At 40.6% G+C, this 19,093-nt stretch overlaps 1 protein-coding gene across 2 annotated transcripts in view; it reads left to right on the forward strand.

Annotated features, from left to right (window-relative positions):
- Positions 1–2,186: 2,186 nt before the first annotated feature.
- The window catches only part of VCL (vinculin), a 94,797-nt gene continuing 77,890 nt past the window's right edge, over positions 2,187–19,093 (forward strand). The window contains exon 1 of one of the 2 annotated variants that reach the window (XM_019745883.2): positions 2,187–2,485. In XM_019745883.2, coding sequence (XP_019601442.1) covers positions 2,318–2,485 — 168 coding nt within the window. In that variant the 5' untranslated portion in view covers positions 2,187–2,317. The remainder of the gene's footprint in view (positions 2,486–19,093) is intronic. The other variant, XM_019745885.2, reaches the window with a different exon arrangement.

The raw sequence follows: 19,093 nt of genomic DNA on the forward strand, positions 1-19,093 counted from the left end.
GCAGTCACTGTCTTGATTTTTAATAATTTTAACTTTGAGTTTGTATTTTAGAACAGAAGTCCGATGGGACAATGGAGCATGCACTGAGGGTTTGAAGCCTCAGCTTTTGCATGTTCCTGCCTCCAGCCAGCTCCCTTGGATGGGTTATCACCTGCTTGCTCCCTCAACCTCTAGCCTCCTGACCACTCCCCTGCCCAGTGACCATGGATGCCTTCTGCTTTGCCTTGGGCAGGGTTCCATGTGTGCTACCCATGGTGTCTAGGAGTGAGGCATGGAGGTGGCCATTATCAACCCAAGCTAACAATGCCACAGCATTTTTTTATTTTTATTTTTTTTATGGTTGATTCAATGGTGGTAAGCCTCTTGCCCTTCCTTGATCCAGCACTTGAGAATCTCAGGGTGAAGGTTGAAATGCTGTGGGTTTGGGAGGCGGGCCTGTAGGAAGGGGAGATGCTTGGCGTTGCTTCCTTGTCCCTAGTGAGGAAGAGCATGGCAATTCAGCAACAGGTAGGAGGGGGCTTCTTGCAGCCAGTGGTTGCATGGGACCCCAAGTTCCTGTGGGGGGCCTGTATTTACCATGAAGGTATCCCCCTGCCCAGAGAGTGCCACACTAAACAGCAAAACAAACAAACAAATAATCACCAAAACCAAAATCAAAACAAAAAACTCCCACAAAAACCATGACAGGTTGAGAGAGAGAACACCAAAAAACGGAACAAGCATTACATTTTAGTATCTTTAACAGCATGTTTTCCTGCTTTTTAAACAAGGTGATCCACATTTTCATCTTGTACTAGGCCACACAAATTGAGTAGCTGGTCCTACGTATAATCTTAAAGGGCTTATACAGTGCCTAGAAGTTAGAAAGTACTACCAAGTAAATGTTATCTTCAAAAGGAGTTATATAAATCCATGTCTATAAGGACACGGAAGCAGTAAACAAAAAGTGACAGTATTATGGAAAGGAAAAGTATAGGATTTGGCAACATGCACAGCAGAAACGGGGGATATACACTACTAGATAAAAATAGCTTCAGAAACGACACAGGACAATACACACACAGTTTATCCTCTAGCGACATGTGGGCCCTTGAGAGATATTTTCATTTGAATTGAGCATCTTCTGCTTGGAGGTATTATTGAAAGTGTTTCATCTTGGAATGGGGAAGCTTGGGCAAAAGAGAATTTGAGGTGAAGAAGACAGTAAGATGACGTCTTACACAAAGTGAGCCGTGAGAGGAATAGGTAATTTGGTCTTATCTATAAAAATGTAAACTATATATACTTTTGCATTTTCATTTCATTTCTAGGTATCTGTCCTAGATAAATTCCCATGTGCACAACACATAGGCAAGTACAATGATGTCCATGCAGAATTTTTTTTAATAGTGAAAAATATAATCCAATTTAAATGTCCATTACTAGGACATTTTTGATTTCAAGCAATGGAATACCATGCAGCCATTGAAAAGAATGAGGTAGAAAGATAACCAGGGGATTTTAATTTAGGGGGAAAAAAATGAAGCTCCAGGAAAATATTTAATCCCACTTACTTAGAAAATATATATGTACAAGAAAATGAATAGACAAAGGTCTACAACCAAACGGTTAACAGTGAGTATCTCTGCCGAGGGAGTGGGTGGAGTGTGTTTGTGAATGAATGGGACGCTCATGTTTCTCTGTGCACTTCTGTTGTTTGAATGTTTTATTAAAACCGTTTCCATGTATCACTGAGAGGAAATGGGGAAGAGTATTTTGATGACGTCGCGTGAAGAGAAAATTTGGGGAGGGTACAGGGAGATCTACGCTGGGTCTCGCCAGATTCCAAGCGTCGCCGGAGGTGAGACCCCGCCCTGCTGAGGTGATTCTGCAGAGGGGAGGAGCTCTGCGGAGCCGAGGAAGAAGGTGGCCCCGGGGGGCGGGGCCACCGACTCCAGCCGCACGCTCCGTTCCCACCATGCCCTTATAAGGAGCGCCCGGCGTTCGGGCTCGGGAATCCGGTCGCAATCCCGGCGGCGCAGCCCCAATCCCAGGCCCCTCCCTTGGGAATGGAGGCGGGGCTGGGCGGGGTCTTGGCGGCGCAGGGGCGGGGGCGGAGCATCTCTAAGCAGGATCAATAGGAGTGGCGGCCCGGATCTGAGCCTCGCTGCCATTGGGTGCGGCGACGCGAGGGGGCGGGGCGCCCCGCAAGGCTGGTTACGCCGAGGGAAGCCCAGGATCCGTAGTCGCCGCTCGGAGTTCGTCCGCCAGTGGGTTTTCAACCCCGCCGTTCCCAGTTCTCTGTAACCCGCGGTTCGCCGCCCCGCTCGCCGCCGCGATGCCGGTGTTTCATACGCGTACGATCGAGAGCATCCTGGAGCCGGTGGCGCAGCAGATCTCGCACCTGGTGATTATGCACGAGGAAGGCGAGGTGGACGGCAAAGCCATCCCTGACCTCACCGCGCCTGTGGCCGCGGTGCAGGCGGCCGTCAGCAACCTCGTCCGGGTGAGCTCCCTGGGCCTGGGGTGGGGAGCGGGACCAGGGGCAGGACCGTGGTCCTGGTCCGCCTCGCGGCTCACCTTTGCCCGCTAGCTGCATGTGGCTTTGCGCGTGGGTTCTGGAGCCAGACGGCCAGGGTTCGAATCCAGGTTCCCCTGCGCTGTGACCTTGAGCATGCCCCCAGCCTCACTGGGCCTCAGTTTCCTCATCTGTAAAACGGGGTCAATCATAATAATGCCTGCCTTGTGGGTTTGTTGTGAAGATTTAGCGAGGTGGTATTTATAAAGTGCCCGGCACAGCGTATGACCCATAGTAAGTGCTTAATAAATGATAGTTGTTTGGATATCTGATGGCTTCTTTCCCTCAGCAGGTTGTCGCCTCTCACGTTGACAGCTCCTTACTCTCAGCTCCTTTTTAGGCCTCCCCAGTCTGGCCTCTGGGCTGACGGGCTCCCGTAGGGATTCCCTGCTTTTCCTTGCAGGGATTCTTATTTGAGCCACGTTGTTCTCCTTTCTAATACTCTGCCCCTCACTCTGAGACCTGCCTTACCCACCAGCCCTCCTCAGCGCTCCCCGTGTCCTGCCCTTTTGTCCACTTGTCTCTGTCTCCTCCTCCCTTCCTGGGCAGTCTACTTCTGCTCACACCTCTGGCACGCACATACCGGATAATTTCTTTATGTAGTAATTTATGATCGAATCCCTTTTCCCCTTTCGCTTAACCCTGCTACCTTTCATTTTTTTCCCCCTCCTGTGGAGATTCCCACCTGACTTTACCTGCTGTCAAACGGCTTCCTCCCACTGGGGCCTTTCCAGACTTCTGGTGTGGGGGGGGGGGGGGGACGACACGGCAGTGTTCTCGCCCCTCCTCCTGGCAGGAAGCAAGATGGAGCTGCAGGGAGAGGCCTGTGGAATTTAGGACCTGCGGCCCCTGCCGGAGAGAAGGGGGGGGGGGGAATCTCCTCCCCAATCCACAACTTTCCTGGGTGGCTGAGTTGCTCTGCAGACCCCTGTAGCCCACAGCTGTGACTAATAACTGAGACGGAGCCCAATTCTGAAATGGAAAAAGAGATGCTGTGACCAGTCTCCTAACACTCCTGTGGCTAATACCATACTTTTCTTTCCCACCCTGGGTTGGTGACTCAGACTTGCTGCTGCTTGTGAGGAAAAACTTTGGGAGAAGTTCATACAGCTCCCTCCCTGAGCTGTGTAAATAGTGTGTCAGGGTAGTTGGGAGGCTACTGTGGGTCTGGGTGGGGCTTGGGTTAATTTATCTGATTAGAGCACTTTAATGCACCGAGGCACTGCAGCCCCTGAAAGTCTTCTTCAGTCTTCAGGGCCTGCTCCACTGGGTCAGGCAGTTCAAAAGACTGGTAACTAGGAAGATGGGGAGACACTATTGACCACATTTCTGATCTGCCTCCTGTTTAGACTTAGATTTAGTAAGAATCTATTCAGTAAGAATACTGTGTTCATTCAGAACTCCTGGTTCTACATTGTTATTGTTCTTTTTATAACTAATTTTCGTCAAAGACTCCAGAGTACATTCTTATGTAGTGTTGTCTAACATGGCTGCATTCCAGGCCTCCATTTTTCAACAAATAAGAAACAATGTAAAGAGACAAGGTAATAGTGTCCCTCCAAGGAGTACTTCAGGAAATGAAATCTCAAAACCATATGTTGCACTTGGACCTGAGCTGGTGCAGTCTGGGGGTTGCTATCTGGTTAGGCTATTTAGAGAAAAGTTATTTATGAGCTTTAGTGCATGAATTAATAAGAATTGAATGTCTGCTGTATAGGGACCATTGTAATTAGTGGTTCTCAGGTTGGCATGTGCATCAGAATCACCAGTGGGGCTTTTTAGAAATAAAGATGTCCGGCTCTCACCCCAGACTTACTGAGGAGCATTCCAGGGGATTCGGTAAAGACCTTTGTATTAATATTTTTAAGAAGCTCCATAGGCCGTTGTAATATACACCCTTAGTTAGGAAACAGTGTAATAGATACCATGAGACAAATACAAAAGAAATTAAGGCCAATCATAAACTGAAACAGATTACATATAGTTACATACTTTCTAAGACATACAAAAGAAGGGACTTGAGAGCCTGCAGGTTAGCTCAGTTGGTTAGAGCACAGTGCTCTTAGCAACAAGGTTGCCAGTTTGTTCCCCAAATGGGCCAGTGAACTGCGCCCTCCACAACTAGGTGGAAAGAACTACCATGTTTCCACGAAAATAAGACCTAGCCGGACAATCAGCTCTAATGCATCTTTTGGAGCAAAAATTAATAGAAGATCCGGTCTTATTTTACTATAATATAAGATCGGGTCTTCTATAATATAATATAAGACTGGGTCTTCTATTAATTTTTGCTCTAAAAGACGCATTAGAGCTGATTATCCGGCTAGGTCTTATATTGGGGGAAAAGGGTACTTGACTTGGAGCTGATGGGTCCTGGAAAAACACACTTAACGAATAAAAGTTAAAAAAAAAAAAAGAAGGGACTTGAGATTGGTAGTAGATAAGAATAAGAACGTAGGGAGAATTATGGTGATAGTCAATCATGAACAAAGGTACTTGTGAATAAGTCACTTCCAGGTTACAAGTAGATTGTCTTGAATAGCTCAGAAGGCAAATTGGAGAGAACTTGGAGATGAGTCAGTGCATGATATATGGGCAGTTTAACAAAAAGAGACCTTATCCAGTAAGATGACCAAAGAGTGGGAGGGAGAGCGTGAGGATAGATAGTACGTGAGGGAAACTGTATAGATTGTGTCCTGGGGAGGCCAGAGGACCTCCCCATTGCTTGGAGTTCTCAGCGTCAGTTGGCCTTATCTGTATGCTGCTGAGTGTTGTGATGAATCGTGTACATGTGTCAAGTTCCCAACTAGATTGTTTCTGGAGAAAGGGCCTTGTTTGATATTTCTTTATGTGCTCCTCTGTTCCTGCGCTTAACATTGGCACACAGGATGGCTCCATAAATATTGTTGAAGGAAAGAAGGAACTGTGGGAAGGGAGATGAATTAGGAGACTTTTTAAATTGGTTGGTCAGGAAGAAAATGAGGGCCTGGACTTTGGGTATGGCGGGAAAAATAGAGAAGGAATTAAAACTGTATTAAAAATATAGTAGCAGAATTAGTAGAACTTGATAATAGAACTCTCAGGGAAAAAAACATGTGGTGTTACTATAAAATAATAGAACTGATTTTTTAACAAATATCCTGGAACTTATATAATTCAGGTTATTTTTTTCGGTTACCTTGGGAGGTTGTATTGTTATTCTAGTGCTTATGTTTGGGAATTTTTTACATGTTATTTACGTACATACGTATGTCAAATCAGTCTTGTTTTATTTTGGTTAAGAAAATGTTATCCGAGGTGGGCATTCCTTAGCCTTACTACTTCATGGACCATTCTTGTGTCTAAATGACTTTTGGATAGTTCCAAAATTAAAAATTAGGTGAAGATGAAATTCTCAATTGTTAAATAATCATTATCTACTTACCAAATAGGTATTTATGGAGACCCCCATTTAATGTCAAAACTGGACAGACTAAGTATAATACTGGATTGAAAGTTCAAAGTAGCCCTGAGGAAGTGAAATACCATGGGAGTTCAGAGGAAGGTGAAATTACTTTTCATGAGAGCGTGGGGAAGGCTTCATGGAGAATGTAACATTTGAACTGATCTTAAAATCAGTTGGGATTTGAACAGTTAAAGATGTGGTAAGAAAGTTGTTACAAGTGGGAAGAAATACCCTAACAAAGGCACAGAATTATTGAGACTCTGAGGACCAAGTTTTGATTTAGGATGTGATTAAAGGTTAACTACTTTTTTGGGGGGCAAGGTTCATTTGGATTTGTAATTTCATTTATATCTGTTAAACAAAAGTAGTCTGCTTACTTTATTTACACATATCACAGTGGAGTCATCAGTTTTACTCCACACTTCGGTCGGGGGGAATATGGGAACGTTTGTTTACGTGTCCTTTTTTCAACTCAGGTTCCTGAACAAGATCAATTTTTAAAAACAGCTTTGTTGAGATGTAATTCACGTAACATATAATTCACCCATTTAGAGTGTATAATTTAGTGTTTTTTAGTATATTGACAGAGTGGTGCAATATCACTACAGTCTAATTTTAGGACATTTTGCCCCTTAAAAAGAAATCTCATACCTTCTATTAGCAGTCACTCATTCTCTCCCATCCCCACCTCCCCTGCCCTGGACAAGCACCAGTCTACTTTCTGTCTCTGTGGATTTGCTTATTCTGGGTATTTCAAATAAATGGAATCAGAAAATATGTGGCCTTTGCATCTGACTCCTTTCTCTTAGCATAGTGTTTCCAAGGTGCATCTGTGCTGTAGTATGTATCAGATCTTCATTCCTTTTTGGTGCTGAATAATATTCCATTACACAGACTAAGGCCATTTTAACCACAGAGAATGATTCTAATGCAGTAATAACACAAGGAGTGGTGGTGGGGAGTGGGGGGATGAGGAGAAAGAAGAGTGGGAAAGAAGAAACAGGAGCGGTATGAGAAATTCCAAGGATGGGATTCAGTAAGCAGTGTGAAAAAGTCAGAAGTCTTAGACTGCCTGTCTTGAAGCATGATACAGACATTTTTCTTTTTTCCATTGAAGGGGCCCATAGAAATCTGTATCTTTGTGACCATACAGTGGTGCCAGTTTTGTTAATGGGGCTTCAGACACTTGCTTTCCCCATTGCATCTGAGGGCATGTGTTGAAACTACTTCTTGGGTTCATGAAATATTTATTTTGCGAGTTTTCATGGCCTTGACTGTTAAGAGCCTCACCCATATATCATACCCTGTTGGGATCAGCTCTGGGACAAATAGCAGCATTGTCTTTCCTTTCCACTGATAGAAAAGAATGTTCTGCTCTGAAAAAGAGATCAGCAATTAATTTTGTCATTCACAAATGATCAGTATTAACATCTGAAAGGACTTTTGCTTTCATTTCTTTTGGTTGATGTTAGATTTATTTCAGTTAAAATAAATAACAATGTTTGGGTGATAAAGACTGTGGGTGATTTTTTCCTTAATACTTTTCTGTATGTTCCAGTTTTTAAAATGAACATATAATTCCTATATTAAGGGGGAAAATCAATACAATAAGTAAATAATAACATTTGTATAATCCTTTTTCGTTTATAAAATACTCTGTTATAGCAATCTTTTTAGGTAGGTATTGCTATGGTCCTAGTTTTACAGGTGAAGATACTGTAGAAATTAAGTACCTTGCCCACAGTGGCACAGCTGGTTACTGATGGAACTTGAACTCACACACTGTTTCTCTTACTGTGGATCTTCTGCATTTTTCACTCTGCCGTTGTACATCTACTTAGAGCAAAGCTGTTAAATATCAGTGGAATTGTTCCATCTAGATCAGAAGCAGCAAGCATGCTGTTAGTCATAGAGTTTCCATGTATCCTAGGCCTGACAAGATTATCTGTTGAAAGCCTGGCTTTCACATGGTCTGCGTGAAGTAGCCTCTATGAAAGCGATGATGTAAAGGTAGGGTTCTGTTTCAGTGACACTCAGTTTCACAGCATTTCTTTCATTATATTTTTTATTTTTTTTAAGAGTAGCTACAGATCAGCACAAAAGTATTTATGCCAGCAAAACAGATCAAGACTTTTTATAGTATATATGGCTGCTTCGCTTGACGTCTATTAGAACTAAATAGTATTTAAAATAGGTTTGTAGGAGTTTTGTAGTTACACAGTATTTAAAGTAGGTTTGTGGATTCTTGGGGGAATCATGAAGTTTCATTCGAAAAACTTGGAGATCAAAAGAGATAAGAATGGGACACATGTACAGATGGGAACTTTGTTCCAGTGACATGTAACATCTACTCATGTGATGGAGAGAACAGAAGAGTTTTGGAGTTTTTATGTTTTGACAACTATGTTGATAATCTTAATGGAGCCCAAATTTAAATATATATCTACACAGTGGAATCATTGATCTTTTCTAAAGCTGTTTTATAAATAGCACTGGTATAACGCCGAGTGACAAAATAAAAGAGCAGAAGTCCTACGATATCAACCACAGTATCTTAAGTTGGCTCCTTCTGTACAGTCCAGGAGTAAGGGCAGCATTAAGGCAGATACTTTTATGGGGATGAGACCTATTTGGATTTTAATATTTCTTGTGTATTTGTTTAAGAAGTAGTCATTTTACATACTTATTTAATTGCTGGTCATTTATCTATGTCTAAAATGCTTATGTTTTATATGTGTCACACCTGAGAGGGTCATTATTTTAAAAGCCTTCTGACAACTTCCTGGTTTTTTACTGCACACTTAGGAAGGGGGTAGGGTGGGAATGTCTTCGTTATTCACCGTATACACTCCCGCATAGCATGTATATATTCTCTTGTGACATTCATCGTACTTGGTCAGTGTGTGTCTTTTCCACTAGATTGTAGGTTCCTCAGTGGCAGGGACCATGTCTGTTGTGTGTACCCCTTGATTTTTAGTGTCACGCTGATCATAGGTGTGCAATGTAACTTTTAGTAAATGAAGAATTGCGTAGCATTCATTTTTTAGGTATAAAATCTTGTAGTAGGAATTTTTGTGCAAGGAATGTTTTCTATCCCAGCCTTCAAACATCTGGTATAGCTGAATTTGAACAGTCTCATCAAATTTGTAATGGGCTTTGTCTGAAACAAGTAGAATATATACTAAGAGGGAGGAATGAATGGCTAACTGCCCATTGTTTGAGATAACAAAAGTGTTCAGGCTATTTTGGGTTGTGGTTCTCTGTTTCAGTGTCATTTCAACTATGCAGGCCACTTGCTAAATTCATAACTTGAGAATATGTTGCCTCCTATCTGAAAGTGGCATTGTGATTTTGCATTTTTTTAAAATTGGAAGCATCTTTTTAAAATGTAACCATTTAGACCAGGTGTAGATATATTTATTTGGAGCCCTGCTGCCCCTGAGTCATGAATTCCCCATTAAAAGGTCTTCGTTTTCTTGAACCACATGGCAGGAGACAAAGATATCATACAGTCGATCTGCTTCGTTTTTGCTTTCTGGTTGATCTGGGCCCAGCTTCCCATTATGTCATGGTCATGATGGTGGGGTATATTTTTTAATAAAGCTGCATTAGAACAGTATCAAAAAAAAAGTAGCAGTCCTTAATGAGCAAATGTCAGAGATTAGCTGGTATCACATACAGCCACGTTTCTCTCTAGAATAATGCTCTGTGCTCACGACTCTTGCTGAAAAAGGGTCATTCTATCAGTTCATGTTGCTTTCAGGAAGGTCTGCCCTTAAATCTTCCCTATATGTAGATAGGACTAGAAGAAGAAAACATAAATTTCAGGCTTTTTTAAAGCCTCCAGTGCTATGTCGTATACATACTTCAGAGTGAGCTTTAAGGAGTAAAATTCAAATCTGCAATAAGACTCTGAAACACCCAGAGAAGAAGTTGATATGTTGGTGAAAGGGCTTCCCGTTGGAGGCTTTCATCTATCTTTTCCCCCCCGTGCACGAGACCGGTAGAATTCTTTCAGTATGTGTTTGGGTGTATTGGGCCACATAGTTAAGTTCAGATAACATAACTTTTGAATCTAAAGGCCTGCTTCTCTGTTTTATCAGCTAGTTTAGTACTTGTTCCCATTGGGGATGGTTACAGACTGGAAGTCTGTCTTACCTGTTTCTCCTTAACAATTTACAGAAGTTTATTATGGAAGGAAGCTGTGATGAATATACTCGTCTATAAGTAGGGAACTTTTGTTCATTTGTATTTATATCGTCATAGCTAAAATGTTTTATCCTTCATAATCAGTCTTTTCTTGAACAGTATACTATTATAATAGTAATCAGTTTTTGTCATGCTAAGCCTTCATAGTCTTTTAGAAAGAACAAAGTTTTGTTAAAAAGTACTGCATTTTAAATGTTATAATTTAGAAAGTCTTTAGTTACAATCTCAGTGTTTCTCATTTTCTCAGTCTTTTTCAGTCTGTTTGAACTTGATTTGTCTTTTACTCTCTTTGTCTTTTTTCTGTACTCCAAACCAGCTTGTGTTTCCTTGGATATAAAAACAAACTTAACTTTATACATATGCGCCAGCTCTTTTTCACCGTTAAAAAAACACCCCCAAAGCCTTTAATTCACGTTCCTGCTCAAGAATTGCAAAGGCAAGTGAGGAAACCCAGTCTGTTACAATGTCCCAAGACTTTCCCTGTCGTGTGCTGTTTAGGGAACCATGCTCTGCTTAGCCAACTGCCGTTTCAGTAAGTGTGGAATGAAATCACTCAAAATAACGGGCTAGGTCCTGAAAGAACTTCTAATCTCAACATACTTATTAAAGATATGGGGGCTTAAGTTGATTAAATCTATTTAACTGTGTGCATTATGTGCAGACAAAGGGATCGAGTATGATAGAATAATGGATAAAAGGAGACTTAGATAATTAGACATAGAAGTTGAGGATTCATTGCCTTCTTTCCAATCCCTTGGTAAAAGCTTTGTAGTTTTTATGTTTTTTGTATGCTGGGTCATAAGTTTTGGGATGATTGATCTGACTGTGGGTTTTTCTTTCCCCTCCCTCCCTACTCCCCTAGGGTGTCTCCCTTGAAGACTTGGTTTCTGGAGGGCAAGGACTGGGTGATAGTCTTCTTGAGATTCCTGGTGCCGTGTTTATCCCAGTCCCTTGCTCATGGTATTCCTTCCTTCCATAGGGGCATTGTGTTTTGGTACTTAACTTTACCAGCTGGTCGTTCTAGGCTATTTCATGAGGAGGGTAGCTCACTAACCTTGTCGCCATTGGAAGGCATGGTGGTTCTCTTTTCTTGCCCTGAAATGTTACTATATACAAATGCCCAAGTAATCACAAAGAGAAACAAAGCTTCATAAATGGTATTGTGTTGGTTACATATTGGGAATTTTAGATTTCAGAAAATTCTGTCACTGTCGGAAGTCAGGTCATTGGATTGGTGTGACTGTGGGATGTGTGTGTGTGTGTGTATAGAGGATGCTGGGTAATGAATCTTAGAACTAAGAATGTTTTATAAATGTTGTTAAGTTGCAGAAAATAGTCTTTGGCCCTTAGAGAATTTCCCACTGATAAGATTTCCAGTCAAATGAGCTTTAAGGGGACTGTGGCTGAATTTCATCGCAGCTGGCCACAATCCAAGTCCAAGTCTTTCCTGCTTTGAAATAAGCTTAACTTACTCCCAAAAGTAAGCTTTCGGTGAAGAAAGAAAAATGGTACATTTGTTCTTAGAGTTGAGAATTGAGGGACCTGTATTATCTAGCTTCTCTGTATTTCCAGCCTTCTCTCCATCCCCACCCCCATCTCTGGAGAACTGGCTCATCTTTTATCTGTAAAGTGGACAACATGTTTTTATTTACACGGTTAAAGTAGATAAGGACACATGAATGGGCTGGTAAGTCTTATATAGGAAAATATCTAGGCAAGTAACACTTAAATCCTTATCTTACATCTCTTCTCTCCAAATAGCAAAATTAGGTATTAGATTCTAGCTGTGCACCTTACTAGGTGTTCTGAATTATAGTGGGATATAGAAGAAATGGTCTCTGGCCTCAAGTTGTTAAAATACAAATGAAATTTACAATCTTATAACGATTTATCTACATCCTTTCCAATAATGAAATTATTGCCGAATTTAAATTACTCATTTAAAAGGTTGGGTGCTCGTACTGTGCATACAGTTTTTGTTCCTTGGAGTCATGGAGAAAATGTGAGTGGGTCAGCAGCAGGGTGAGCAGGTGGTGGGCCCCATAGTTAGAAAAGACCTTTGAACATTGGCCTCAGCTGCCTTTTTCTTGTGGCACTCCAGGCACAGTGGGTTTCCATTTCCTCCCAATGCAGTTCTTGTGGGCCTTCACACACGCGTGTGCTGTTCCCTCTGCCTGAACTCGTCTCCTGTGCTTCTTTACTTGGGTCATTTCTACTAATCCTCGACTTGCATATTAAATGTCAATTTTCTAGAGACACCTTCCTTAACTCTTTTTTTTTAAAGATTTTATTGGGGAAGGGGAACAGGACTTTATTGGGGAACAGTGTGCACTTCCAGGACTTTTTTCCAAGTCAAGTTGTTGTCCTTTCAATCTTAGTTATGGAGGGTGCAGGTCCAGTTGCCATTGCTAGTTGCAGGGGGCACAGCTCACCATCCCTTGCGGGAGTCGAGGAATCAAACTGGCAACCTTGTGGTTGAGAGCCCACTGGCCCATGTGGGAATCGAACCGGCAGCCTTCGGAGTTAGGAGCATGGAGCTTCAACCGCCTGAGCCACTGGGCTGGCCACCTTCCTTAACTCTTACCTCCAAAACTAGGAGAGGTCCTTGTAGCATATCATTTCTATATTCCTTACTGTTAGTAATTATTTGTGTGATTATTACTTGTTAAACATCTTTCTTCTCACTAGAGCCCCAGGGGCAAATATTGACCCTGCTGTGTTTGCTCCTGAATTTTTAGCACCCATCATAGTGCTTGGCACACAGTAGGATCTTGAGGAATATTTGTTGAATGAACAAATGGGAAGACCATTTGCTGCTTTCCTACTGAAAACTGATTTATGCTTCTTTGGAAAAATATATATCATGCTGTGGGTAAATCTTGGTGAAATTTAACTGCCAATTAAGAAAGTGACGGTAAATCATTGGTTAGCCCAGGAATTGGCTGTAGTAGGACCATCCAATTCGTGTTTCCTGAATGAATAAATTCTAGGCACAGAGTCCTGGGGTGCAGAAGGGGATAAACCTGCCCAATATAGCATTATGCAGAGTGTGTAAGCATAAATCAAAATATAACATGGATTTGGAATTCTCTATTGGTTTGGATCCTTTGCAGATCAACAGAATTGTCAACTTTGGCAAAATGTATCCAGTATGAGTTATCAAATACTAAAGTCGGACTTTAGATATGGATACAAGGTAACTGGGTCTACAAACATGCCAAGACTCTTGGGAGGCAGTAGCATGATGGTTAAGAATAAAGGCTCCAGAGCTAAACTCCTTTGGGTTGAAATCCCACCATTATTTAACACCTGCGAGGCTTTAACATTGAGGAAATTATTTAATCTCTATTTCTCATGGTCCTCCTCTGTAAAACAAAGCTAATCATAGTAACTGACTCATAGTGTATTATTGTGAGGATTAATGAGTTCATAAAAATGCTTAGAACTATGCCTGACACATAGTTAAGAGCTCAGCAAGTGTTAGACATATTAACATATTTTTCCATGATTTTTAAGTCATGTTTTAAATGTCTAATGAAAAGGCAGTGTTGACTTTTTAAAAAATGTCTAAGCATAACTTCTAACTTTTATTCAACAAGGCAAAGTGCCAGTGAAAGCTTTCAGTAAAATTCCATATGTTGTGGAATACACAGTTTTACCAACTGTGGGGAAAATACCACTCACAGTTTAGGTGCCTGAGCCTTTGATTGCCAGTTTCCCATGATTAAAATGAAACATCTAAGACATTTTTTTAAATTAAAGTTTATTGGGGTGACAATTGTTAGTAAAGTTACGTAGGTTTCAGGTGTACAATTCTGTATTACATCATCTATGTATCACATTGTGTGTTCATCATCTATATATCACTGTGTGTGTTCAGTTTTCCTTCCATCACAATATATGTTTTCCTTTACCCTCATCTACCCCCACCCCCCACTCTCTGGTAACCACTAAACTATTGTCTGTGTCTATGAGTTTTTGTTTCTTCATTTGTTTGTCTTGTTCTTTTGTTGTTTTCAGTTTTATATACCACATATCAGTGAAATCATATGGTTCTCGACTTTCAGTCTGACTTATTTCGTTTAGCATTATAATCTCAAGATCCATCCGTGTTTCGCAAATGGCACTATTTTATCTTTTCTTATGGCAGAGTAGTATTCCATTGTGCATATATACCACATCTTCTTTATTCAGTCATCTATTGAAGGACACTTTGGTTGTTTCCATGTCTTGGCCACCGTAAATAAAACTGCAATGAACATCGGAGCGCATGTATCTTTACAGATAAATGTTTTCAGATTTTTTGGGTAGACACCCAGGAGAGGGATTGCTGGGTCATATGGTCTAAATTTTAGATAACTCGTTTATTTGGAGCAATAGTGAGGGGACAAGTGTATTTTTTTTCAATTTAGAAGCAAGAATTGGGGCTTAGGATTTGGGATTTTATCCCAAGCATTCATTGTCCTGTTTTCTAATAAGGAAGAAAACCCTGAGGTTGTCGTCAGGCTACTCACTAAAATCATATGATGGAATCAGCCTTTCCGGTAGAGTTGAGAAACATGATGCATTTGTGAACTAGAATTCATCTTATTCTGGAACAGCCAAATTAATTTAACAAATATTTAATGACTACCCTGTTTCCCTGAAAATAAGACCTAGCCAGACAGTCAGCTCTAATGCGTCTTTTGGAGCAAAAATTAATATGACTTGGTATTGTATTATATTATACTATATTATATTAAAATAAGACCAGGTCTTATATTAATTTTTGCTCCAAAAGATGCATTAGAGCTGATTGTCCAGCTAGGTCTTATTTTTGGGGAAACACAGTACGTCCTATACAGGATACTGGATAAGCTTAGTATCTCGCGCCTGAAAGGAGGGTTAGACTCTCTTTCAGATGTGCTGTCAACATAGGAGTAATAGAGTTGAACATGATGGTCAGGTTACTATAACTACTAGTTTGGAAGGTATACCTATTATTTCTAGTCTTTCAGTGGTTTTCTGGAAATTTTTAACATGCTTATTTAACTTCAAAGGCTTAACTTAATTAGAGTCTTTCTTATCCTGAGTAATACAAAGATTGTAAAATACTTCTCATTCCATTGTCCTGTTACATATGGTTGTCTAACAAAATGGTTGCTTTGGTCTTGATTCTTTTTTTACCCCATAAATTAGATACTATAATTGTTCTTATACAGTTTTTTCCCATTTATCTACGTTTACCAATTCTCTTTGCGATGTAAGAGAAATCATGACCAGATCTTCCGTCTTGGTAATTTCCTTTCTTCCTGAAGTCCATCCTTCACTAGTATCCATAGTGGGGTCTTTGGGTGGTCCACACTCTAATTTTCTTTTGGTCTGAAAAATCTTTATATTGACTTATTTTTTGAAAGATGATTTCATTGGGTATATAAACTTAGGCTGATAGTAATTTTTCCCCAGCACTTTGAAAATATTGCTCCAGTCTTTCTCCATTCAGATCAGCCATCGGTCTAATTGTTATTTTGCTGTAGATTGTAGATGACTTTTCTCTCTGGGGCTTTTAAGACCTTATTTATCTGTCTTGGAATTTTTTCGGGTTCTCTGGTTTTGAAGGTTGATTTCTTGTATCAGTCCTAGAAAATTCTTAGCCATTATCTCTTTGAATTTTTGCCTCTTTCCTTATTTTATTCTCTGCGTTTTGAACTCTTACTTAGAAAAATGTTGGACTTTAATGTCTCTTAACAGTTTCTATTTTCCATTTGGTAATTTCTTCTGCTCTTCCAGTTTCTTAAGTATTTTAGTTATGCAGATAAGCTCTTTGGCACGCTGGACAGAAGACCTTCCGTGTTTCCCTGAAAATAAGACCCGGTTTTATATTAATTTTTGCTCTAAAAGACTTATGTTCAGGGGATGCCACCCTGAAAAATCATGCGAGGGCTGATTTTCCAGTTAGGTGTTATTTTGGGGGAAACACGATAGCATCCTTATCAAATCTAAAAGATTTCAGCAATGATTTTATTGAAGTTGTAGATTAAACAAGTCATATTCATACCTTTTTGATCTCGTGGAAAAAAGAGAAATTGAATACGGTGGCTAGTAGCATGGATCTCCCTTTAGAAATCTTGGAAGAAAACAGAAAGGAATGATCAAGTTGGAGCAGGAGCTCGAAGGAAGGACTTGAGCTCTAAGTAAGGAAAGGCCTGTACTGGTCCTTGAACTCAGGTATGCCTGTATTTTTTAATCATTCCAATATGTATTCTAAGCTGGCATGGACAGATGACTATGCTGTTAAGATTTTATGCAAAAAACAGTAGGGGAATATGTTCAGAATGATCCCATTTCATATTATCCTCTATGTGGAAGAGCATATACTAAAATGTGGTGGATTGAGTGGTGGGATTTCAGGTTAAAATTTTTTGTTTTGCTTGCCATAATTCACGTTTTTTCCCCTAACAATGTACCCCTATTGAAGTAAAAAGGATAAGTCCATTTTTCCCCATATCCTTTTGTTGTTATTGTTTGCACTATTCTCAGTACCTGGAATTACCCTTCCTCTCTTGCTAAAACGGGCCCAGTGTTGATGTCACTTTCTCTGGGAAGCTCTTTCCGGGCTACTCAGTTGAAATGACTCTCTCTCTGCAGTGTTTCCAGAAGGCTTGACTATGTTTCTTATCATGAATTAAAGCTCCTTATGTGCATGTCTTTTTGCACCCCTTCTTCCTCTGACAACCCCCTGCCTCGACTTGAGTTCTGGAAGGCACGTAGTGCACCCATAGACTGGGGTTAATTGCACTTGCTAGATACTCGAAGCTGAATCGGTTGTATTTGCAGCATTGCAGGTTTTTTTTTCTTTTTCTCTTCTAGAGCAACAAAAGATAGATATAAATTCTGAGTCACAGCCAGCAGAGTTATTTTAAAATTCTGAGGGCTATGATGTATGTATGTACACCAGATGAATACTCTTCCCTAATTTGAGAAGGCTGCTGAAAATGCTCTGGTGCAAAAGGAGCCATAAAGAAACATCATCCCTGAAACTGCCATATCTATTGCATGTCTAAAACCAAAACATGAATGCTACGTGTTACCTGCTGTATACCAGGAAACTCTTATCTTGGAACTGGGAGCTCAGTGTGGGCCATTGGTCCCAAAGCTTCCATCAAAAGGCAGATTCCTCAATTAGTCTACTTGCAGTCAGATATGGCCTTGATGGCACTGAGGAGTGCGAATGCAAAATCACCTTTTGTCCCTTCTTGTCTGGAAATTGACTTTTTAAAATTTATGTTTGCCAGATAAATAAACCTTTCTCTCTCTTTTTTTTCCCAAGTAGTATTCCATTGCTCTTTTCTTCCATATCTTTTTTCTTCTTCCTCAAAGCTAACAGTCTAGCTAGATTAGGCTTGAATGTTATCCTTCATTGATGGTTAGTGACTTATCTCGCACTCCCATCCATTACTGCCAAGCAAATCTCAGTACAGCTCTGATCTCAGCATTTTTTTGCTCAGAAACCTGTACCTCCTCCCAGTGACTTCTAAATTAATCTAAATACTTTAGCTCTTTTTTAAAGATTTGAATATATTTGACATATAACATTATAACATTTACGGTATACAATATGTTACTTTGATACATTTATATATTGTAATATGATCATATGTAATTATAGTACAGTATTATTGTCTGTCTTATTCTAACTCTTGAGGGCTAACACACCTTATCCCCTTTCTGTTCTCATTTCTCTATTGAGTGGCGAAGTCAGCAAACTACAGCCTGTGGGCCAGATTTTGCACTGCCCAGGAGCTAAGAATAGTGTTTAAATTTGTAAATGTTTGAAAAAAAAATCAAAAGTATGGCAACCAGATGGCTCAGTTGGTTAGAGCACGTGCTCTTAACCACAAGGTTGCCGGTTCAATTCCCACATGGGATGGTGGGATGCGCCCCCTGCAACTAAAGATTGAAAAACGGTGATTGGACTTGGAGCTGAGCTGCGCCCTCCACAACTAGATTGAAGGACAAACATTGAAGCTGATGGGTCCTGGAAAAAGCACACTGTTACCCAATTAAAAAAAAAAATCAAAAGTAGAATATTTTGTGGCCCATGGAATTATATAAAATTAAAGTGTCAATATCCATACATAAAGCTTTACTGGAACACAGCCATGCCCATTAATTTACATATTTTCTATGACTGCTTCCACATGACAAGAGTGTTGAAAAGTTGTGACAGAGACCATCTGGCTCATGAAGCCCAAAATATTTACTATTTGGCTCTTTATAGAAAAAGTTCCCCATCCTTGACCTAGAGTCATAAATTTATAAAGTTCTAAATACACCTCAGAGATATTCAGATCCAACTCTCATTTGAAAAATGAGAAAATGTATTCTCAGATGTAATGAACAATGTGCTTAAGGCAGGCACCTTTGGCAGTGGAAATGCCAAAATGTGACTCCACTGTGGGTCCTACCTCACCATAGGACCCCTCCCGCGAAGCCTGTACTAGCCCCGTGAGACTGCTTGGCGTTTCATGAACAAACTCCAGTCCATCTCACCTTTGCGTCTATGCACGTACTGCATTTCCTTCTATCTAAGGTGACTTCTTCCCACTAGAAATTTTATCCATGCTTTAAGGCTCAGTTCAAATACTGTGTTTCCCCCCAAAATAAGACCTAGTGGGACAATCAACCCTAATGCGTCTTTTGGAGCAAAAATTAATATAATATTATAGTAAAATAAGACTGGGTCTTATATTAATTTTTGCTCCAAAAGACGCATTAGGGCTGATTGTCCCGCTAGGTCTTATTTTTGGGGAAACAGTACTGAGGACTGCCCTTATCTCAGCAATTGATTGAGCTCTCTGTCCACCAGGCCCCAGGAGGTGCTAAGTTCTACCTCCCTATTG

The sequence above is a fragment of the Rhinolophus sinicus genome, linkage group LG07, assembly GCF_036562045.2.
Source record: "Rhinolophus sinicus isolate RSC01 linkage group LG07, ASM3656204v1, whole genome shotgun sequence".
NCBI classification, from domain to species: Eukaryota; Metazoa; Chordata; class Mammalia; order Chiroptera; family Rhinolophidae; genus Rhinolophus; species Rhinolophus sinicus.